Source organism: Zea mays, chromosome 5 (genome assembly GCF_902167145.1).
Source record: "Zea mays cultivar B73 chromosome 5, Zm-B73-REFERENCE-NAM-5.0, whole genome shotgun sequence".
Lineage (NCBI taxonomy): Eukaryota > Viridiplantae > Streptophyta > Magnoliopsida > Poales > Poaceae > Zea > Zea mays.
This window is the reverse complement of record NC_050100.1, coordinates 79,878,072-79,901,866: the sequence shown is the minus strand read 5'-3', so window position 1 is coordinate 79,901,866 and position 23,795 is coordinate 79,878,072. Positions and strand designations below refer to the sequence as shown.

At 53.0% G+C, this 23,795-nt stretch overlaps 1 protein-coding gene across 2 annotated transcripts in view; it reads left to right on the top strand.

The window, feature by feature from the left end:
* Nucleotides 1–3,127: 3,127 nt before the first annotated feature.
* The window catches only part of LOC100273548 (uncharacterized), a 29,607-nt gene continuing 8,939 nt past the window's right edge, over nt 3,128–23,795 (top strand). The window contains exons 1-11 of one of the 2 annotated variants that reach the window (XM_008683230.3): nt 3,128–3,513; nt 3,601–3,807; nt 4,862–4,951; nt 5,052–5,129; nt 5,223–5,317; nt 5,422–5,497; nt 5,587–5,673; nt 5,885–5,966; nt 6,584–6,678; nt 6,767–6,802; nt 7,786–7,854. In XM_008683230.3, the coding sequence (XP_008681452.1) occupies nt 3,370–3,513; nt 3,601–3,807; nt 4,862–4,951; nt 5,052–5,129; nt 5,223–5,317; nt 5,422–5,497; nt 5,587–5,673; nt 5,885–5,966; nt 6,584–6,678; nt 6,767–6,802; nt 7,786–7,854 (1,059 nt within the window). In that variant the 5' untranslated portion in view covers nt 3,128–3,369. The remainder of the gene's footprint in view (nt 3,514–3,600; nt 3,808–4,861; nt 4,952–5,051; nt 5,130–5,222; nt 5,318–5,421; nt 5,498–5,586; nt 5,674–5,884; nt 5,967–6,583; nt 6,679–6,766; nt 6,803–7,785; nt 7,855–23,795) is intronic. The other variant, NM_001147966.1, reaches the window with a different exon arrangement.

Here is a 23,795-nt window from a genome sequence, read left to right as displayed (position 1 = left end):
CCATGGAGTTACTTCATATGGACCTCTTCGGACCCGTTGCCTATCTGAGCATAGGAGGAAGTAAGTATGGTCTTGTTATAGTTGATGATTTTTCCCGCTTCACTTGGGTATTCTTCTTGCAGGATAAATCTGAAACCCAAGGGACCCTCAAGCGCTTCCTAAGGAGAGCTCAAAACGAGTTTGAGCTCAAGGTGAAGAAGATAAGAAGCGACAATGGGTCCGAGTTCAAGAACCTTCAAGTGGAGGAGTATCTTGAGGAGGAAGGAATCAAGCACGAGTTCTCCGCTCCCTACACACCACAGCAAAATGGTGTGGTAGAGAGGAAGAACAAGACGCTTATAGACATGGCGAGGACGATGCTTGGAGAGTTCAAACCCCCGAGCGCTTTTGGTCGGAAGTCGTGAACACGGCTTGCCACACCATCAACCGGGTCTACCTTCATCGCCTCCTCAAGAAGACTTCGTATGAGCTACTAACCGGTAACAAACCTAATGTTTCGTATTTCCGAGTGTTTGGTATTCAAGTGGGTCTTTGGACCGCTTGAGAGGGGTTGATTGCAACCCTCGTCCGTTGGGACGCCACAACGTGGAGTAGGCAAGTGTTGAACTTGGCCGAACCACGGGATAAACCACTGTGTCTATCTGTGATTGATCTTCTTGTGGTTATCGTGTCTTGCAAAGACTCTTCTCTAGCCACCTGGCTTTATTGTGCTAACTCCTAACTAAGTTTTGTGGCATTAAAGTTTAAGTTTTACAGGATCACCTATTCACCCCCCTCTAGGTGCTCTCACCACCACACACTTGGTGTCTCTCGCTTTGATTACAAATCTCTCGGGAACAAGAATGAGGAAGGAAGAAAGTGATCCAAGCAACAAGAGCACAAAGAACACGAACAAACACTTTATCAAGTCACTAGGTGGTTGGAATGTATTTGGGACTTGGAGATGCTTTGATCTTTTGATTTGTGTCTAGGAGTGAATGCACTAGCTCTTGTATTGAATGAGAACTTCAGAAAACTTGGATGCTTGGAGTTGTAGTGGTTGGGGGGTATTTATAGCCCTCAACCACCAACAAGCCGTTAGGGAAGGCTAATGTCGATGGGCACATCGGACAGTCCGGTACACGCCACGTCACCCAACCGTTAGGGTTCTGACTCAGTCGACTGTTAGAGGCATTGTCCTCGTGCGGCACCGGACAGTCCGGTGCCACACCGGACATGTCCTGTTTCACTGTCCGGTGCGCCTCTGACTCTGTTGCGCACTGTTCTTCACTGTAGCGCTGTTAGGGCGCCGTTGCAGTCGACCATTGTGCTGGATAGCCGTTGCTCCGCTGGTGCACCGGACAGTCCGGTGAATTATAGCGGAGGGCGCTTGGAGAAACCGGAGAGTGGCTGGTTTGAGTTGTACGGTCCTGGCACACCGGACACAGTCTGGTGGCACACCGGACAGTCCGGTGCGCCGTCCCTCAGCACACTCTGGTTTCTTTTTCTCCTTTGTATTTGATCCCTAACTTGAATATTTATTGGTTTGAGTTGAACATTTTTGCACCTGTAGAACATGTATTCTAGAGCAAACTAATTAGTCCACATATTTATGTTGGGCATTCATCCACCAAAATTAATTGTGGGAAAAGGTTACCCCTATTTCCCTTTCACCAGATCCATCCAGAAGAAAGCCATAAGACCAGAGGGCAGGGGAGAGGGGAAAAGGAGATCACCTCAACGGTATCGGCACCCACTGACCACATGGGAGACGAGGGGCACGACGGGGTGGACGGGGAGGGAATGGTGTCCGACCATCGCCGACGAAAGCCCGGCGCGGAGCTAACTTCAGACCTTCGAGGAAACACAGAACCTTACTATTTGATGTCCCCTATTCTGCTTCCGATATAGTTGCTCGAACACCCGTTCTTAGCGCGGCGCGACGTGGAGGCGTCTAGGCGCGCGCTGCTCCGGAAACTTCTGGAATAATGAATGGTAATACTACCAAGAGTCGACATGCACGATCTATCGTCACTATGCAATTCATGACTTTATCCTCTATCCACAAATCACTCAATTTAGGATTGAAAATTAAGGTTGAGGCTCATGAGTCGACTCGAGTTCGGAATAGCTCGACTCGGGTGGAGCGACCCACGAGCCACTCTGAGCTAGATTTTGGGTTCGCTGGTGTAGTGAGCCGAGCTAACTCGTTTTAGCTCGTGAGATGTATCAAAATAATCAATATGCAGAATAATGATTCATATTGGATAATTTTATAGACATTGTCTTGTTTCTTAGCCTTTGACGAAGGTTATATTGCATTTATAATCTAAATTATTCGTAATGTATAATCCACATATATATATTATTAGTTTACTATGTAATACAATAATATTTATCTATAATTCATGATTTGTGAGACAACTTTAAGCCAAGCCGAGGCTTATTCTTTAGCTCGTTGAGTGAGCGTGGCGAGACGAGCCACATGTCCACACCGATCCGAGTGAGCCAATATTGGCTCGTTCCAAGTCCTACCCGACTATACAATTTGCACAAAATCAACTCAAACAACATCTTGGATTTATATGTAACACTTTATATGTCATTCCTCTCACTCTCAAATTTTAGTTTGTGCAAATACTCTTTTTGTTTTTAGTTATAAGTTATTATTGGTTTTGTATGTATGTAAATTTTGTTAGAGCATCTCTAACAATGCCTTAAATTAGTGTTCTATTTTAAATTGTATGGTTCAACTAAAAAAACTCCAATAATGCCATAATTTATAATTTATTATAAAAAATATAGATAGACAACAAAGTGATCCAAATATATTGTACAATGCAATTTATTTTTAAAACACATGATTTAAGACTTAATTGTCGAAGCTCAATTTGTTCTTAGTGTCTGAAACACTTTAAATGATATAGTATTTTAATTCTTGTGTGCTCTTACACAGCTACATCTAAATATCGTTGTATTTAGACATATATAACAAACGTATTTAAAGAAGATAGAACGATTTATTTAGATCTAGATAAGTATTAAATGTATACTGTATATAATTATATTACTTTTTGCAATGGAGTTTCGCGGAGTTGGACATCAAGACCTCTACCCATATATACAGGGTCCCACATGTCAGTAAGCCATCCAGTAGCAAAAGCGCTAGAGAGAAGAGAGAGAGACTCCAAGCCAAGACCAAGAGTAATCAGAAGCAGCTGCCAAATGGCCAAATCCCGAAAGCCCCTGTCCCCAGCCCGCCTCTCAAACCCCTAATCCCTAGCCACACCACGCCCTCTTCCCTCCTTCCCCGTTGGCTTCGGCGGCGGGCGGCCATCAGCAACCAGCATCGTACGGAGGAGAAGCGCTGTTTACACCCGTCTGGCAGGGATGCCGCTGGGGCAGCGTTCGGGGGACAAGAGCGACTCCCGCTACTGCGGGGTGGAGGTTCTCGACTTCCCCGCCGGGGAGGGCCTCCCTGCCGTCCTCAATCACTCCCTCGCCTCCGCCTTCGACTTCATCCTCGCCCCTCTGGTGGGCACACTAGCACTTTTTCCGCCGTATGCCTTCTTCAACGCCCCTGCCCCCTTCTGAGATGCTCTGCTCTGCTGCGTGCCGCAGGTTGATCCCAACTACCGGCCGGCGCCCGGCGCCGTTCTGCCAGTGTCAGCGTCGGACCTCGTCCTCGGCCCGTCCCAGTGGAGCAACCACGTCGTCGGGAAGATCAGCGAGTGGATTGATTTGGACGCGGAGGACGAGCGGCTCCGGCTGGACTCCGAGCTCACGCTGAAGCAGGAGATCGCTTGGGCATCTCACGTTTCGCTGCAGGTCCAGTTGTCTCATTCCACCGTTCATGATGCATTCACCCGTTAGTTTGTAACGAACCACTGACTGTTTCAAAATCGAAGACTTGGGCAATACATTGCCTTCAGGACTTGAAAAACCATTGTAGAAGGATACAATTTTCTAAGAGTAAAATGCATCAACAGTGCTCGAACTTGCATACTGTGTTACTTAGTGTTACTTAGGTCCCTGAACTCTCAAAATCAGAAAAACGGGTGATGGAACTTGGCAGCCATAAAAAATCGTTGAAAATCAGGTTCGCTCAAACCGGATGCTGATGTGGCGTGCAACATTGGAGTCACTTGGGTCAAAAACGGGTGATGGAACTTGGCAGCCATAAAAAATCGTTGAAAAACAGGTTCGCTCAAACCGGATGCTGATGTGGCGTGCAACATTGGAGTCACTTGGGTCCCTGAAATTTCATTAGTGTGCTCCAACTTGGTATGTCACGTACTTACGTCGGCATCCGGTTTGAGCAAACCCGGTTTTGCACGGGTTGACCAAGTTATAGGACCCATTTTTCTTGTTTTCTGAGTTCGGGGACTCAAGTGATATAGCGTGTCAAGTTTGACCGCTACTGTATTTTACTCATTTTCTAACTCTACCGAGAGCCAGTAACTGTTGGTTGCTGGTCTGTTCACATTTGAAATCCCCTTCACAATCTTAAACAGTGTTTAACTTCCAAGAGCATTCGATTAACAATTGTATTCCGTTACGAGTAAAAACATCTCACAGTGGATATTCCCACTGGCGTCAGTTCCTCCCAGTGAGCCTGGGATTTCTAGTTCCAGATAACCTGTGGGCTGCCCTGGAATTTGAAATCCCTATTGGCATAGCATATTATTTCTTCGCCGGTTATTTTTTGTGTGAATCATCTCAGGTTTTCACCATCTCTCAAGCTCTAGAAACAAGGGCAATTCCATTCCAATACAAAATCTTAGGATTTTGATGGTAGCTCAAAACTTTGTTAGCTTGACTGTCTCATGCAGCGTTTTCCTTTTCGAAGAAACAAAATGAATTTTGGTGCACGTCCATGCAGGCATGTGTTATTCCTGCCCCCAGGAGATCTTTTTGCGGCAATTATGCCAGAGTTGTGAATCAAATTTTGCAAGGCCTGACCAATATGAATGTATTGCTCTCCATCTCCCAGTTCTCATTCTTTCAGTTTTATCCATGTTCCAGATATGCTTATATCTGAATTTTATTTTTTCATCTGCTTCTTTCTCAAGTTGTGGCTTAGGTTGCCTCTGGAGAAGTCCGAGCCTATGGATGGTGATCTTGATAAAATAAAGAACAACAACCACACGGTAATTTTTTTTTGATAATTGAGTGTGCCTGGAACATGGTGTAAAAGTATTTCAGGATTATATATAATGCACGCGTTTATGTGTTTTCTTTAGCTACAGAGTGAAATAGCAGACTCATGGGAATTATGGAATTCATTCAGATTGCTATGTGACCATAGTAGCCAACTATGCGTGGCACTTGATATTTCGTAAGTGTCATACCTGCCCATACCAGTACTTTTGCAACTATTTAATTATTCTTAATCTATAATGCAATAGCTTTGGTATTCAAAAAGATGCATTCTTTTACCAGGGGCACACTGCCATCAATGAACTCATTAGGGCGCTGGTTTGGGGAGCCTGTAAGGGCTGCTATTCTGCAAACCAATGTAATCACAGTTTTTTATCTAACAAATTCATGTTGATGTGCTGTCAGGCAATGGAAACTCAGGTCACCGCTTGTCTTTTTACATCGCAGGCTTTTCTTACAAATGCAAGAGGATATCCTTGTTTATCAAAGCGGCATCAGAGGCTGCTAACTGGACTTTTTAATCATTCTGTTCAGGTTTGTTATTTTTTTGCTTTTATGATTACACTTAGTGCACTATTCTATTTTCATTCTCGTGAGTCTCGAGTCAATGATCCAATGTTATATGCTTCTAGTTTCCAACTTGCCTTCTCTCTCTCTCATATAATTATATATATGGCATTTTTTTGTTTTAATTGAGGTAACTGTGTCGGATATCGTCCTTGAGTTATTTTTTTGTTCTATTTAGGCGATAATCTCTGGGAGATCGAATCACAATGTTTTTCCAGCATCTGAAGGAGTGCTCTCAGGCGATGAGGGCAACGCTGAAGGTTAGTGCTTTAATCACACACGATTGTTCATAAACAGAGTGATTCATATTGCAACAAACAAATATAGCCCCCCACCCCTAGATTTTTTTGTTTGGATTGCCCCTTATTTTGGCTTGGGAAGTTTGTGCTCGATTATTTACAATAAGACACCATCCGTCAATGTAAGGCGTATTCTGGGATGAAAGTCTTTGAAAGCTAATTTGACATTGGTTATCACCCCTAAAGTCTTAAAATTATTTTGAATACGAATCTATACCTTTTCTACATTGAACACACATATAGTTTAACTAACTGTTAGTCAAAGTTTCTAAAGTTCGACTTTTTAAAACAAAATATGCCTTACGTTGATGGATGGAGGTAGTTCAGTGGCTACGTTACAGTTCAATAATTTTAATACCCCCGTCAACTCCAGGAAGAAATACAAGAGTTCTTAACTTCAAATGTTTATATCTCTAAGCTCCAGTTCTTCATGAAGCAACATGATCATTTCTATGATTATACTGCCCTATGTATTAGCTAATCGCCTGATTCTAGTTCTCACTGTAAATTTACTTTCATTTCGTAGCATGACTCAGTACTTGCCTATATTGTTAATTAGCATTGAACTGTTCTTTTAGATTCCTATGTTCGACATGCATTAGCTCCGTACCTGGAGTACATTGCATACCTGTATCAGAAGATGGATCCGCTTCCTGAGCAGGAACGCTTTGAGGTATTCATTCTAGCAGACACGCTGTAGCCCAAGATTTAACTGCTTGACTGGGATATTCATTGACTTCTTGTCATATTACTTGATTCAGATTAATTACAGGGATTTTTTGCAGTCTCCTCTCCAGGTAATTATGTTGTATTTGGCAGTAGTTCTGTAGTGCCTAAAACTAATTCTTTCTTGGGTCATGGGTTGGGTTACTTATACTGCCCCCAAAACCATTATCTGGGTTCAAGGGTTTCATTATTGACGAGTTCACTGAAATTTCACCAAAGCCAGCTGTTTTAGTTACAAATGTAAAATCGTGTGTTTGGTCATTAAGGTTGATTTTTATGCATTCATAATATAAAAAACTCGACCTGTGGGGGGTAAGACAACCACCGGGCATTATATTAAGAAGAAGACCTTCTCACGTAGGTACGTAGGTCGAGTAAACCCCTGAACCCCTGTCTCACCCATACACAACGACACCGTAGCCCATGTGAGAACACGACCGTGACCGGGCCTTAGACCTGTGCTTTGGCGTGAGAAAGACGAGGGATTTTTTTTTATCCACAGCCTAAAATTCGCTCCCACGAGGAGTCGAACCCGGGACTTGAGGAGTGCTACTCAGACTATCTAACCAACTCGGTTAGAGGCCCTTTCACATGCATTGATGCATCCATAATTTAATAAGTCTGAAGCCTAGCATCTCGTGTGTCTAGAGGATGTTCAGGTTAAACTTATGTCCAGCCAGCCTTTTCAAACTTTATTTTAGCTGGTTGTCAGGCTTCACTACTTCAAGGAAGATAACTGAAATTGTAACTGCTTGCGGTTTGAACCCATGATCTCATCCTTGTACTACTACAGCCTTACAAATAGGTTAAATGCATTCGTAGTCTAAGGCAGATGATGCTCACTTTATCCTACTTTGAGGTTTAACAATTCAAATTTCTTCAAACAATCTTTCTGGTAAGGAATTTCCCCTAGTTCACAAGGTTATTCACTTATTCTGCTGACAACCTGACATCCCTATGTTTGTTTTCCTTCTAAAACAGTACAGAAATACTTCGCCCTCCATTACTCTTCATCATCATATATTAATGGGCCATGACTTTCCTTTTGGTGCAGCCTCTAATGGATAATTTGGAAGCTCAGACTTACGAGACTTTTGAGAAGGATGTTGTGAAGTATACTCAGGTTCCTGCTATATGATGTGAATATGCCCCTGGTTTTATATATTATAGTTTATGAAGTAGCTACTATCTTGTTCACATTTTTTAAATAACATAAATGCAAAATAAAAAATTTGAATAAAACTTCTTATCTGTTTCTATTATGGTTGCTGATCGGTGAGGGATTGGAGAGGGGGATCGATGGTTGGGAGTTGCTGGTGGAGGCGGCTCGGTACTGCTCACGAGCGAACAGTACCCGCCAATGAACAGTAGATGCGACAGGGAGGTTTCCCGAGGGTTTAGGGTAATGCTCACGAGAGTTTTCACGAGGGGACAGTACCCCGTCAATGAACAGTAGATACGCCAATGAACAGTACCCTGCGTGGGTTAGAGGGCGACGACTAAGGTTAGGGGGCGCCAGGGAGGCCAGCCGGGGGCCTCTTGTCACACCCGGTTTTAGAAGGCAAACCGAATGCGAACCATGTACGTGCCAGGATCAGTTATTCACGTACACAGCAGTTACATAACATGGACATCATCACACAGTGCTCAAAATAGTATTAAAAGGGGAAATAATAGTCGATTACATCATACGTCTGAGACGTCCATATAGTCCTTACAATAAATCAAAGTGCGAAAAAGAAACGTAGATAAACGCGGCCTTCACAGGCAGCCGACTGGGGGTTGCCGCTAATCCACGCCTAGAACTCGTCGTAATCTTGGAACTCCTGAAGGTCTCCTTCCACAGCTTCATCTTCTCCTGAGCAGTGGTTGCAATGCTAACAACCTGGGGATGGGGGGGTTGGTGTGTAGAGCAAGGGTGAGTACACATCAACATACTCAGCAAGTATCCTGTTTGGCTGTAGTGGACTAGCTTTATGTGGGGGATAAGTCAAGCAGTTGCTTTTAGTTGGTCAGATTATTATTTACTAATAGAAAGCCAGGGTTTAGCATTAACCCAAGTTATTAGCCCGATGTACCCTTTCCAAACGGAAAGAATACCACTTACCAGCACCATAGTCATAACCAAAACCATCGATCTCATAGCCACCTGTACCATAATGCCTCTGATCAAGTACCACTAATTACTGGAGCTCCCTTGGCCGCTCATAACTGTGAGCACGGCTGATATATCAGTTTTATAACACTCTGCAGAGGTTGTGCACTTTACCCATAAGCCGTGATTCCCTCTTGCCTCGGGCCGATCAAACCCTTAAACACTACCAAGGTGAATATGCAGGGTTTCACTACGTAGCCTTTACAAAGATTCCCCGAGGCTGTAGCCGCCCGTTAGGTTTCCTAAATGCACCGCACTCCTCCCCAAGGGGCGAACCAAACTTGGCAGAGTGAGCCGCATACACCGAGCCCCATTAACGGCACGACGGCTAAGCGAACTACACCCCGGTTCCTCTAATTATTCAACTAAGGCCATCCCATTCCACCCTCATGGTTGCACTGTTTTCCCGGGCGGTCATCCAACGAACAGGTCCTTACGGAGAGGCACTCGAGAAACCGCTCGAGCCCCCTTGAAGGCCACAAGTACCACATCATAATAAGAAGAGGGAAAACAGCGTATCATAGATAATCTCATCATGTTCATTGATTAGAGTTTGAGCAATAGCATAGAGCTAAACAATAATAATCCAACCCAAATAGGTAAACAAGGACATGGATAACAAAAGCTAGTCAATCCTTAAGTATAAATGTGTAGTGCAGGAGGTGAATTAAAGAATGAATAGGACAGAGATAGGTCAAGGGACACTTGCCTCCACCAACCGACTGCTGCTCAGGGGTTTCTCCTGCGAGTTCCTCGGGCTCTTCGACCGGATCGTTCTCTATGCGATTGCAAGCATACATACATCCATCCATTCAAATTAGGGAACAAACAGTACACCATACAAGAGAACAAATGAAGTAAATATGCATAGAATATCACATACGATAATGAACTTACCATGGTTAGAAAGAAATGAGAAAAGGTCTCGCGAGAGTTAAAGCTTATGCCCGAGGCGCACTATGGGTTGATGAATAACTAGACGTCACGTGTTCTAATTCCAATTGGTCTTAACAAAAGAATTAGCTACATGCACTAATGTAAACGTGACCACTTTTAGTAGATTAACATTAAATGAGTTAGGCAATTAGCTATACAAATTAACTAACGTAACCAATTTCCAAATTGAGACTCCTATCTTATTAATATAAACACGTGATTAGCGCGCATAGGACACAGGGGGGGGGGGTAGACGGGGCGTCTGGGGGTAGACGGGGCACGACGGGTCGTGCCAAGGCACGCGCACTACGCGAGCACGCGCGCGAGACCGCATGCACATGCCACGAACTAGTCGTGCGCACGTCGGGGCCGAGCGCTAGCCGAGCTCAAAGCCGCGCGCTAAAGGCACGCTGGGCCGAGCTCGAGGCCACGCCGGGGCCGTCACGACGCGAGCAAGGCACGGCGGGGCGAGCGGGCAAGCGCGCCGGGGCAAGCGAGCACGGGCGAGCGAGGACGCGGCCGGGCGAGGACACGGCTGGGCGAGGCCGGGCGCGGGTGGCCGAGCCGGGGCGCGACGGGAGCGGCCGAGCTCGCCGGGGCGGGGCCGAGCGGACGCGGGGCTCGCCAGAGGCGAGGCGGCCGAGGGCGGGGCGGCCGGGGGCGGCCGGACGCGAGGGGCCGAGCGGGGCTCGCGCGGGGGCGGCCGAGCCGGGGCAGCCGGGGCGCGGCGAGGGGCGGGCTCGCCGGAGCGAGGCGCGCCGGGGCCGGGGGTGGCCGAGGCGGGGCGGCCGAGCGGCGGCGAGGGGCGGGCGGCCAAGCGGGCGGCCGGGCGCGAGGGGCCGAGGGCGGTCGAGCCGGGGGCGGCCGGGCCGGGGACAGCCGGGGGCGGCGCGGGGAGGGCGGCCGGGCGCGGGGCCGGCCGGGTGCGGGCGAGGCCGGGGCGGCCGGGGTCGGGGCCGAGGCCGAGCTCGCCGGGGCCGAGGCGGGCGCACCCATGGCGCGGGGGCGGGGGACGCCGACGGGAGGGAAGGAGGAGGGAGGGGAGGAGAGGAGGGAGGGGGAGGGAGAAACCTCACCGGAGAGGGAGGCCGGCGCGGCGGCGACGCCGGGGAGGGGCGGCGGCAGCGCGGGGGCGGGACGGGGCGACGACGGCTAGGGTTAGGGTGAGGGAGAGAGAGAGAGAGGGGATGACGAGCGGGGCCCGCGGGGAGGGGATTTTTGGGAAAAAGAAAAGGGGAGGGGGCGGTTGGGCCGGCTGGGCCCAAAGGGGGTGGGGGGGGGGGGGCGCGGCTGGGCCGCCAGGCGGCCCACGGCGGGAAGGGAAGGGGGGGGGGGGGCTGGGCCGAAAATGGGGAAGGAGGGGGGAGAGAAGGAAAAGGTTTTCTTTTTCTAAAATCTATTTTCCTCTAGATGAATGCATTCACATTTTTAAACAATCAAAAGGTATGCATGGTTCGGCATGGTGCATCACACAGAATAAAATATTTTAGGGTTTTGCTTTACATGGGACCTCAAGCCGAATCCCGCTATACTTTGGAAAAGATCAAGGTTTAGCGAGGTGAAAAGAGAAAAGGAAAGGGTAACGCCTGAATTTGGTGAGGGAAAAGAAGAAAAAAATTCTACCCCCAAATTCAGGGCGTTACACCTCTGCCCACGACCGAGCAAGAGGGGGGTTTCTCCCTTCTAATTCTTGCCTACTTTATTTCTCATCCATTGGTTACATAAATAGGTCGGTTGACCGCCACTATCTAGATCCTTATCTACTTAAAACTCTCCTAAAAACTCTCAACAAACTACTAACTGACAACCTTTCTAGATAATCTCAACTAATCTCCTAGATAGGATGGCTGAGGGTGCTACAGTTCCGCCGGTACTGTACTGTTCCGTGCTGTAGTACCCCGCGCTATAGTACCCATGGTACTATTCATGGGTGAGGGAGAAGGGGGTGGTGGTTGTGTTGTCCCCACGCTATAGTACCCACGGGTACCGTTCATGGGTTAGGGCTGCATGAGCGGGGAGGGAGAGGGGGGGTGGCAGCTGCGTTGTCGCCGGCGGAGGCGAGGAGGCTGTGCACGGCGCAGGGCGTGCGTGGCTGATCTAGAGAGAGAACTTGCGGCTAGGGTTAGGAGACGTTGGGGAGGCCAGCCGCAGGGCTTTGCCCACGACCGGCAAGAGAGAAGGGATTTCCTTCTAATCTCGTGCTTACCTTCAATTGATACAATCCCTCTCCTTATATAGAGAGGGTTCCTTGACCCCTAAGCACTAGATCTAATCTTATCTCTAATTCAAATCTTATCCCAAACTAGTCTATCTTTATCTAAACAACCTGAGGGGCGTGCTACAATGCCAACTTCTAATCTCTTGGGCCCTGACACTACACCCCTTTTGGACAAGCAGGTCGTCCTCGAGCTACAACCTAATGACGACTCATCTAGACACAAACCTAATCACCTAAAAATAAGCCTTTTACATCTCGACTTATTTTATTATTCCGAATCTAAATGTGATTGCGACTCTTTATTTTTTGACCCCTTAAGATAAGGCAGACACCCTCCGCTGTGATATCCTGGCCCTGGTGGATGGTGATATTCAGGTCCAAGGCTTAATAGAATTAATAGAGTACTCATACCAATAAGGTGCATCTTCTTTTTCGGAAGCTCCTCTCCAATGAACCTCCAAGTTAAGCACGCTTAGCTTGGAGCAATTTAGGGATGGGTGACCGACTAGGAAGTCTTCTCGCGTGCGCATGAGTAAGGACAAAGTGTGCTCAAAAGACTCGTGTTGGTTTGTGGGGATGGTCTATGATCCTAGAGGGCCGCTAGGAGTAAGTACTGTCGGTTCGGGAGTGGACGTGGTGTTACATACGCGCATTGGGCTTGCATGTGTGCAGCCAGCCACCTGTATCCCATGGACGCCATATGGACGAAAGGGGAGCACATGGATGGCCACCTGGAGTAGGTCACAACAATGACCAGCGGAGGCGCCCTCGTGGCGGCTGGTAGCGGAATATGGTGGCGCTTTGCAGTGCACCCTTGCCGATGACGAGGGGAGCGCCTTTCCTACCGCATCTACCGTAGAGTTGAAGTTCGTCGCCCGCGGGACACGCACCATGCTCGCACTTGGAGACAGCAGGCTGACACGGTTGCTGATGGCCGTTCGACAGGGCGAGGTCGCGCTCCTGTGTGCCGAGGTCAACCGCCACCAAGATTGCCTCGAGCATCTGCCGGCGCACCCACTGCAGCCGCCGACGCACTAGGAGGCCACACGCTGTAGCCTGCAGCCGCACAACCGCCAACGTCTGGTGCTGTGTGGCCAACGACAGCTGCCATTCACGTTGCTCCACTGCCTTGATTTGCAGCAACCCCTGCTCAACCACCAGGAGCGAGGCTTGCATCTTTGCGAGGTTAGCCCTTATGTTGGCCCACAAGTCCACTGTCATGTGCGGGCGCACATATAGGCGTCGCCGTGACGCATGCCGCGCTGCAGAGCGCGCTGAACGCGCACAGGAGGAGGCCACAACCAGTGGATAGATTTAGAAATAAAGATAAGGCTAGAGAATAAGATTGAGATGAGAGAATTGTGGAGAGTTAGTTGGCAGCAGATAAGTCCAAGAAAATAGGAGTTAGTTGAGAGTTTATAGAAGAAGTTGGTTACCCATAGGGCTATTTATAAGCCACATGGCAGCAGGGAATAAAGGAAGCAAGATTATTATTTCCTAATCTCTCTCTCTCTCTCTAAACAAGCCGACGGCTGAGGGGAAAAACCTCACCGGCGACGACGGACCGTGGCTACGAACTCCGTAGTCAGGGGCCAGCTACCCTAGGTCGGGAGGTCCTTGACAACCTGGTATCGCGATCCAGTCGTTCCTCGACTTCTTCCACCCAGCCGCAATCCCAGCCAAGCCCACCAACCTCGCCGCCTTACGCCGACACCACCTCTACCATGGCCGAGCCAACCACCTCTGATTTGGCCTAGATAATCGAGACCCTGACATCGACGGTCGCCGCCCTCCAATCCTCTGTCGTCGAGCTCCAGAAGGGAAAGACCTCCTCGTCAGGCGGCCATGGGACCAATGATGGGCAGCACCACAATGATCGACCGCCGCGCTTTCAAAAGATGGATTTCTCCCGCTATGATGGGAAATCTGATCCACTGATTTTCACCAGCCGGTGCGAATCGTATTTCCATCAGCAGCACATCATGGAGGAGGAGAATGTATGGATGGCCTCCTACAACCTTGAGGAGGGCGCACAGATGTGGTACCTTATGGTCCAGGCGAACGAGGGCATGCCATCCTGGCGCCGCTTCACGGAGCTGCTGCACCTTCGGTACGAGCCGCCCCTGCGTTCCGCGCCGTTGGCCGAACTAGCGGAGTGCAGGCGCATCGGTACGGTTGCCAAGTACCAGGACCGGTTCTAGGCCCTGCTTCCTCGCGCGGGACCACTCCAGGAGGCGCAGCGGGTACAACTCTTCGTCGGCGGACTCCAGCCGCCACTCAGCATCGACGTCAGGATCCAGAATCCTCAGACGCTGGCCGCCGCCATGAGTCTGGCGCGCCAATTCGAGTTGCGCGAGCAATTCGTCGCCCCGGCCGCGCGCGCTCCTGGGCGTCCTCTACTGCCGGCCCCTGCCGCCCGGCTGGCCCTACCCGCGCCGCCAGGAGCCAAACCGGCCGCGCCGGGGACCATTACCGTCGAAGGCCGCACCATCAAGCGCCTCTTGCAGGCAGAACAAGAAGAGCGCCGCGGCCTTGGCCTCTGCTACAATTGTGACGACAAATTCACAAGGGGCCACAATTGCATCTGTAAGCGACTGTTCTTACTGGAGGGCCTTGAGGAGGAGGAAGATGAGGCTGTCGAGGATGCCGGGACTGAGGAGACCCCGGTATTCTCCCTCCAAGCTCTTGCGGGCGTGGTGGCGCTCACTGACACGATGCAGCTGCAGGTCACGCTGGGGGCCACCTCCCTCGTCGCCATGCTGGATTCGGGCAGCACCCACAACTTCATATCGGAAGCCGCGGCTGCACGCACGGGCCTGCCCCTCGAACACCGGCCACGCCTCACGGCCATGGTCGCGAATGGGGAGCGCGTCACGTGTGTGGGCGTCATCCGCAGCGCACCACTGGACATCGGCGGCCACTGCTTCCCTGCTGACCTATACGTCATGCCTTTGGCGGGCTACGACGTGGTCCTGGGCACCCGATGGCTGGCAGCGCTGGGACCGATCATGTGGGATTTCAGCAACCACACGATCTCCTTCACCTTCCAGGGCAGGGGGTTCTGCTGGCAGGGGCTCGCGGCCTGCCGACCGGCTGCTGTCAGCACAACCACCGCCACCAGTACGCTCCTCGACGAGCTCTTGGCGGACTTCAACGACGTTTTCAGTGAGCCTTGCGGCCTACCTCCCCCACGCAGTTGGGACCACAACATCACCCTGGTGCCGGGGGTGCCGCCAGTGGCAGTACGCCCGTATCGCTACCCCGCCCTGCACAAGGACGAACTGGAGCGTCAGTGCACAGCTATGCTGGACCAGGGGCTCATTCGGCGCAGCAGCTCTGCGTTTTCGTCCCCGGTGCTCTTGGTTAAGAAACCGGACGGCTCGTGGCGGTTCTGCGTCGACTACCGCGCGCTGAACGCCATACCATCAAGGATGCGTTCCCCATCCCGGTCGTCGACGAGCTGCTGGACGTAGGACTGGGCATTCAGGTAATATGGGTAATTCGGTTCGGGTTATTCGGGTTCTACAAAATTCGGGTTCTGTAAAATAGGAACCGAAGCCGAACCCATAATTCCAGGAATCGAACCCTAATAGACCGAAAAATTCGGTTCGGTCTATTCGGTTCCTATAGAACCCGAATAACACAATCAGGTGCTGGGAGCGGACGCCGGAGTTGGAGCTTGGAAAGCTGGAGCAGTAGCAGTACGCCGCCCACGCAGGACGCTGGGAGCTTGGCTCGTGATGTAAATTGTAGCAGTACGCCGCCCATGCAGGACGCCGGGACACTGTGAAAGCTGGAGCTGCTGCTGCCTGCTGGACAGAAAGCTCCATGGCGCGGACAGAAAGGGACTCGGCCGCGCCCACGCAGTAGCAGTACGCCCGCTCGCTCACGCAGGAGCAGTATGCCGCCCACGCAGTAGCAGTCCGCCATGGAGCTTGCCCAGCCGCGCCCACGCAGGACGCCGGGAGCAGTGGACGGCGGGGCGGCGACCGAGCAGTGGAGTCCAGGCGGACGGCGGGGCGGCGGGCTGCGGCAGGCGGCGGCCGAGCAGTGCAGAAGCTCTAGGGTTGGGCGGTTGGGCGCCTGCGGACCGGAGGGAGGAAGGAAAGACTGGGCCGTGGCTGGCTAAGTGGGCCAAGTAGCTATTGGGCTGGCTGGTGAGCAATCTGTGTTCGGTTTTTTTGGTTTATTCGGGTTACATGATACAAAAACCGAACCCTAACCCGATAACCGAATAGATACGATATGTGGATCGAACCCGAAAACCGAAACCCGAAAAACCGACCAATTCGGTCTATTCGGGTTCGGGTTCGGTTCTCGGGTTTAAATGCCCAGCCCTAGCTGGACGAGCTCCATGGCGCCAGCTTCTTCACCAAGCTCGACCTCCGATCTGGATACCACCAAGTCCGCATGAGGCCGGCCGACATCGACAAGACAGCATTCCGGACGCATGACACCTTCGAATTTTTGGTCATGCCTTTCGGACTCTGCAACGCGTCGGCCACCTTCCAAGCTCTCATGAACGACGTGCTGCGCGCTTACCTCCGTCGGTTTGTGCTTGTATTCTTTGACGACATTCTGATCTACAGCTCATCCTGGGCGGACCACTTGCGCCACCTCCGCGTCGTCCTCTCGGTGCTCCGACAGCACCGTCTCTTTGTTAAGCGTTCCAAGTGCGCTTTTGGCGTGGACACCGTCGCCTACCTCGGCCACACCATCTCGGCGTCGGGCGTGGCCATGGATCCGACCAAGGTGCAGGCCATCCGTGATTGGCCGCAACCGCGCTCGGCCAGGGCGGCGCGTGGATTCCTCGGGCTCGCAGGCTACTATAGGAAATTCGTCCACAACTATGGCATCATCGCAGCCCCCCTCACCGCTCTCCTGAAAAAGGAGGGGTTCCGATGGAACGACGACGCAGCGGCGGCCTTCAGTACTCTCAAGGAGGCCGTGACATCCGCACCCGTACTGTCGCTCCCTGACTTCACCAAGCAGTTCGTCGTAGGGTGCGACGCTTCGACGTACGGCTTCGGCGCGGTGCTCGTCTAGGAGGGCCACCCCATCGCTTTCTTCAGTCGGTCGGTGGCTCCACGTCACTGCTCCCTCGCAGCTTATGAGCGGGAGCTCATCGGCCTGGTCTAGGCCGTTCGCCACTGGCGGCCATACCTTTGGGGGCGGCGTTTCACCGTCAAGACGGACCACTATAGTCTCAAGTACTTGCTCGACCAGCGCCTCGCCACGATTTCGCAGCACCATTGGGTCGGCAAGTTGCTGGGGTTCGACTTCTCCGTCGAGTACCGGTCAGGCTCCACGAACACGGTGGCCGACGCCCTCTCGGCGTTTCACCGTCAAGACGGACCACTATAGTCTCAAGTACTTGCTCGACCAGCGCCTCGCCACGATTCCGCAGCACCATTGGGTCGGCAAGTTGCTGGGGTTCGACTTCTCCGTCGAGTACCGGTCAGGCTCCACGAACACGGTGGCCGACGCCCTCTCCCGCCGTGACACTGAGGAGGGCGCCGTGTTGGCCATTTCTACGCCGCGCTTAACTTCATCGGCCGCCTGCGTCACGCCCAGGCTACCGATCTGGCACTGGTGGCCATCCACGACGAGGTGCGCCGAGGCACCCGCACCGCGCCCTGGTCGGTCGTCGACGACATGGTCGCCTACGAGAGGCGCCTATACATTCCCCCCGCCTCTCCACTACTGCAAGAAATTTTGGAGGCCGTCCACGGCGACGGGAATGAGGGCGTCCACCGTACACTGCACCGGCTCCGCCGTGATTTCCATTTCCCCAACATGCGACGCTTGGTGCAGGAATTTGTGCGGGCGTGCTCCACTTTTCAGCGGTACAAGTCCGAGCATCTCCATCCAGCAGGGTTGCTCTTGCCTCTACCCGTGCCCTCGGCGGTCTGGGCCGACATCGCGCTGGACTTTGTGGAGGCGCTACCCCGCGTGAATGGGAAGACGGTGATCCTGTCCGTGGTTGACCGCTTCAGCAAGTACTGCCACTTCATTCCACTCGCGCACCCGTACACGGCAGAGACAGTGGCACAGGCATTCTTCACCGACATTGTGCGCCTCCACGACGTTCCGCAGTCCATCGTCTCCGACCGCGACCCCGTGTTCACCTCGACGTTCTGGCAGGAGCTCATGAGGCTTATGGGTACTAAGCTTCACATGACATCCGCTTTTCATCCCCAGTCGGACGGCCAGACGGAAGCCACCAACCGAGTCATAGTGATGTACCTGCACTGCTTCACTGGAGATCGCCCCCGCCAATGGCTGCGCTGGTTGCCGTGGGCTGAGTACACCTACAACACCGCGTACCAGACTTCGCTTCGGGACACACCGTTTCGGGTGGTGTATGGCCGAGAGCCACCTTCCATCCGCTCTTATGAGCCGGAGGAGACGAGGGTGGTAGCCGTCGCCCGGGACATGGAGGCTCGGGAGACCTTCCTGGAGGAGGTCCGGTACCGCCTAGAGCAGGCCCAGGCGACCCAGAAGCTTTACTACGATCGGCACCACCGTCAAGTCTCCTACCAGCCGGGGGATTGGGCCCTCCTTCGTCTTCGGCAGCGGGCAGCTTCTTCAATGCCTAGGACCACCGCGGGCAAGCTCAAGCCTCGCTTTGTGGGGCCCTACCGCGTCGTTGAGCTCATCAACGACGTCGCCGTTCGCCTGGCCTTGCCGCCAGGGGCGCGCCTCCATGATGTGTTCCACGTGGGTGTCCTCAAGAAGTTTGTCGGCGTTCCACCAGCGTCCCCGCCTGCCTTACCAATCATCCACAACGACGCCGTGGTCCCTGAACCGCTGCAGGTTACTCAGGCACGCTTGGCGCGAGGCGTGCGTCAAGTTCTCGTCCACTGGAGGGGCGAACCGGTCGAGTCTGCTTCCTGGGGAGACCTCGACGAATTCCGCAGCAAGTACCCAGACTTTCAGCTCGAGGACGAGCTGGGTCTCGAGGGGGGGAGAGATGTCATGTGCGGGCGCACATATAGGCGCCACCGTGACGCACGCCGCGCTGCAGAGCGCGCTAAACGCGCACAGGAGGAGGCCACAACCAGTGGATAGATTTAGAAATAAAGATAAGGCTAGAGAATAAGATTGAGATGAGAGAATTGTGGAGAGTTAGTTGGTAGCAGATAAGTCCAAGAAAATAGGAGTTAGTTGAGAGTTTATAGGAGAAATTGGTTAGCCATAGGTCTATTTATAAGCCACATGGCAGCAGGGAATAAAGGAAGCAAGATTATTATTTCCTAATCTCTCTCTCTCTCTCTAAACAAGCCGACGGCTGAGGGAAAAAATCTCACCGGCGACGACGGACCGTGGCTACGAACTCCGTAGTCAGGGGCCAGCTACCCTAGGTCGGGAGGTCCTTGACATCCACCATCGATGGAGAATGGTGATGGCTGATCCGTGGCTTCCCCTAGTGGCGTCGCCCATGGAGATGGTGATGGCTGCATCGACGACAGTGCCGTGGGCGCAGTGACTGCCCATGTGGATGTCGACAGTGTTGGGGCCGACGGTGTGACAAAATTGGCAGCAGAAGCCATGCGGTGTAGATCGAAACCCAAGCTCTCCGATACCAGATTGTTATGGTTGCTGATCGAAACCCAAGCTCTCCGATACTAGATTGTTAGAGGGCGACAACTAGGGTTAGGGGGCGCTAGGGCGGCCGAGCCGGGGCAGCCGGGGCGCGGCGAGGGGCGGGCTCGCCGGAGCGAGGCGCGCCGGGGCCGGGGGTGGGCGGGGCGGCCGAGCGGCGGCGAGGGGCGGGCGGCCAAGCGGGCGGCCGGGCGCGAGGGGCCGAGGGCGGTCGAGCCGGGGGCGGCCGGGCCGGGGATAGCCGGGGGCGGCGCGAAGAGGGCGGCCGGGCGCGGGGCCGGCCGGGTGCGGGCGAGGCCGGGGCGGCCGGGGTCGGGGCCGAGGCCGAGCTCGCCGGGGCCGAGGCGGGCGCGCCCATGGCGCGGGGGCGGGGGACGCCGACGGGAGGGAAGGAGGAGGGAGGGGAGGAGAGGAGGGAGGGGGGAGGGAGAAACCTCACCGGAGAGGGAGGCCGGCGCGGCGGCGACGCCGGGGAGGGGCGGCGGCAGCGCGGGGGCAGGACGGGGCGACGACGGCTAGGGTTAGGGTGAGGGAGAGAGAGAGAGAGGGGATGACGAGCGGGGCCCGCGGGGAGGGGATTTTTGGAAAAAAGAAAAGGGGAGGGGGCGGTTGGGCCGGCTGGGCCCAAAGGGGGTGGGGGGGGGGGGCGCGGCTGGGCCGCCAGGCGGCCCACGGCGGGAAGGGAAGGGGGGGGGGCTGGGCCGAAAATGGGGAAGGAGGGGGGAGAGAAGGAAAAGGTTTTCTTTTTCTAAAATCTATTTTCCTCTAGATGAATGCATTCACATTTTTAAACAATCAAAAGGTATGCATGGTTCGGCATGGTGCATCACACAGAATAAAATATTTTAGGGTTTTGCTTTACATGGGACCTCAAGCCGAATCCCGCTATACTTTGGAAAAGATCAAGGTTTAGCGAGGTGAAAAGAGAAAAGGAAAGGGTAACGCCTGAATTTGGTGAGGGAAAAGAAGAAAAAAATTCTACCCCCAAATTCAGGGCGTTACACCTCTGCCCACGACCGAGCAAGAGGGGGGTTTCTCCCTTCTAATTCTTGCTTACTTTATTTCTCATCCATTGGTTACATAAATAGGTCGGTTGACCGCCACTATCTAGATCCTTATCTACTTAAAACTCTCCTAAAAACTCTCAACAAACTACTAACTGACAACCTTTCTAGATAATCTCAACTAATCTCCTAGATAGGATGGCTGAGGGTGCTACAGTTCCGCCGGTACTGTACTGTTCCGTGCTGTAGTACCCCGCGCTATAGTACCCATGGTACTATTCATGGGTGAGGGAGAAGGGGGTGGTGGTTGTGTTGTCCCCACGCTATAGTACCCACGGGTACCGTTCATGGGTTAGGGCTGCATGAGCGGGGAGGGAGAGGGGGGGTGGCAGCTGCGTTGTCGCCGGCGGAGGCGAGGAGGCTGTGCACGGCGCAGGGCGTGCGTGGCTGATCTAGAGAGAGAACTTGCGGCTAGGGTTAGGACACGTTGGGGAGGCCAGCCGCAGGGCTTTGCCCACGACCGGCAAGAGAGAAGGGATTTCCTTCTAATCTCGTGCTTACCTTCAATTGATACAATCCCTCTCCTTATATAGAGAGGGTTCCTTGACCCCTAAGCACTAGATCTAATCTTATCTCTAATTCAAATCTTATCCCAAACTAGTCTATCTTTATCTAAACAACCTGAGGGGCGTGCTACAATGCCAACTTCTAATCTCTTGGGCCCTGACACTACACCCCTTTTGGACAAGCAGGTCGTCCTCGAGCTACAACCTAATGACGACTCATCTAGACACAAACCTAATCACCTAAAAATAAGCCTTTTACATCTCGACTTATTTTATTATTCCGAATCTAAATGTGATTGCGACTCTTTATTTTTTGACCCCTTAAGATAAGGCAGACACCCTCCGCTGTGATATCCTGGCCCTGGTGGATGGTGATATTCAGGTCCAAGGCTTAATAGAATTAATAGAGTACTCATACCAATAAGGTGCATCTTCTTTTTCGGAAGCTCCTCTCCAATGAACCTCCAAGTTAAGCACGCTTAGCTTGGAGCAATTTAGGGATGGGTGACCGACTAGGAAGTCTTCTCGCGTGCGCATGAGTAAGGACAAAGTGTGCTCAAAAGACTCGTGTTGGTTTGTGGGGATGGTCTATGATCCTAGAGGGCCGCTAGGAGTAAGTACTGTCGGTTCGGGAGTGGACGTGGTGTTACATACGCGCATTGGGCTTGCATGTGTGCAGCCAGCCACCTGTATCCCATGGACGCCATATGGACGAAAGGGGAGCACATGGATGGCCACCTGGAGTAGGTCACAACAATGACCAGCGGAGGCGCCCTCGTGGCGGCTGGTAGCGGAATATGGTGGCGCTTTGCAGTGCACCCTTGCCGATGACGAGGGGAGCACCTTTCCTACCGCATCTACCGTAGAGTTGAAGTTCGTCGCCCGCGGGACACGCACCATGCTCGCACTTGGAGACAGCAGGCTGACACGGTTGCTGATGGCCGTCCGACAGGGCGAGGTCGCGCTCCTGTGTGCCGAGGTCAACCGCCACCAAGATTGCCTCGAGCATCTGCCGGCGCACCCACTGCAGCCGCCGACGCACTAGGAGGCCACACGCTGTAGCCTGCAGCCGCACAACCGCCAACGTCTGGTGCTGTGTGGCCAACGACAGCTGCCATTCACGTTGCTCCACTGCCTTGATTTGCAGCAACCCCTGCTCAACCACCAGGAGCGAGGCTTGCATCTTTGCGAGGTTAGCCCTTATGTTGGCCCACAAGTCCACTGTCATGTGCGGGCGCACATATAGGCGTCGCCGTGACGCATGCCGCGCTGCAGAGCGCGCTGAACGCGCACAGGAGGAGGCCACAACCAGTGGATAGATTTAGAAATAAAGATAAGGCTAGAGAATAAGATTGAGATGAGAGAATTGTGGAGAGTTAGTTGGCAGCAGATAAGTCCAAGAAAATAGGAGTTAGTTGAGAGTTTATAGAAGAAGTTGGTTACCCATAGGGCTATTTATAAGCCACATGGCAGCAGGGAATAAAGGAAGCAAGATTATTATTTCCTAATCTCTCTCTCTCTCTAAACAAGCCGACGGCTGAGGGGAAAAACCTCACCGGCGACGACGGACCGTGGCTACGAACTCCGTAGTCAGGGGCCAGCTACCCTAGGTCGGGAGGTCCTTGACAACCTGGTATCGCGATCCAGTCGTTCCTCGACTTCTTCCACCCAGCCGCAATCCCAGCCAAGCCCACCAACCTCGCCGCCTTACGCCGACACCACCTCTACCATGGCCGAGCCAACCACCTCTGATTTGGCCTAGATAATCGAGACCCTGACATCGACGGTCGCCGCCCTACAATCCTCTGTCGTCGAGCTCCAGAAGGGAAAGACCTCCTCGTCAGGCGGCCATGGGACCAATGATGGGCAGCACCACAATGATCGACCGCCGCGCTTTCAAAAGATGGATTTCTCCCGCTATGATGGGAAATCTGATCCACTGATTTTCACCAGCCGGTGCGAACCGTATTTCCATCAGCAGCACATCATGGAGGAGGAGAATGTATGGATGGCCTCCTACAACCTTGAGGAGGGCGCACAGATGTGGTACCTTATGGTCCAGGCGAACGAGGGCATGCCATCCTGGCGCCGCTTCACGGAGCTGCTGCACCTTCGGTACGAGCCGCCCCTGCGTTCCGCGCCGTTGGCCGAACTAGCGGAGTGCAGGCGCATCGGTACGGTTGCCAAGTACCAGGACCGGTTCTAGGCCCTGCTTCCTCGCGCGGGACCACTCCAGGAGGCGCAACGGGTACAACTCTTCGTCGGCGGACTCCAGCCGCCACTCAGCATCGACGTCAGGATCCAGAATCCTCAGACGCTGGCCGCCGCCATGAGTCTGGCGCGCCAATTCGAGTTGCGCGAGCAATTCGTCGCCCCGGCCGCGCGCGCTCCTGGGCGTCCTCTACTGCCGGCCCCTGCCGCCCGGCTGGCCCTACCCGCGCCGCCAGGAGCCAAACCGGCCGCGCCGGGGACCATTACCGTCGAAGGCCGCACCATCAAGCGCCTCTTGCAGGCAGAACAAGAAGAGCGCCTTGGCCTTGGCCTCTGCTACAATTGTGACGACAAATTCACAAGGGGCCA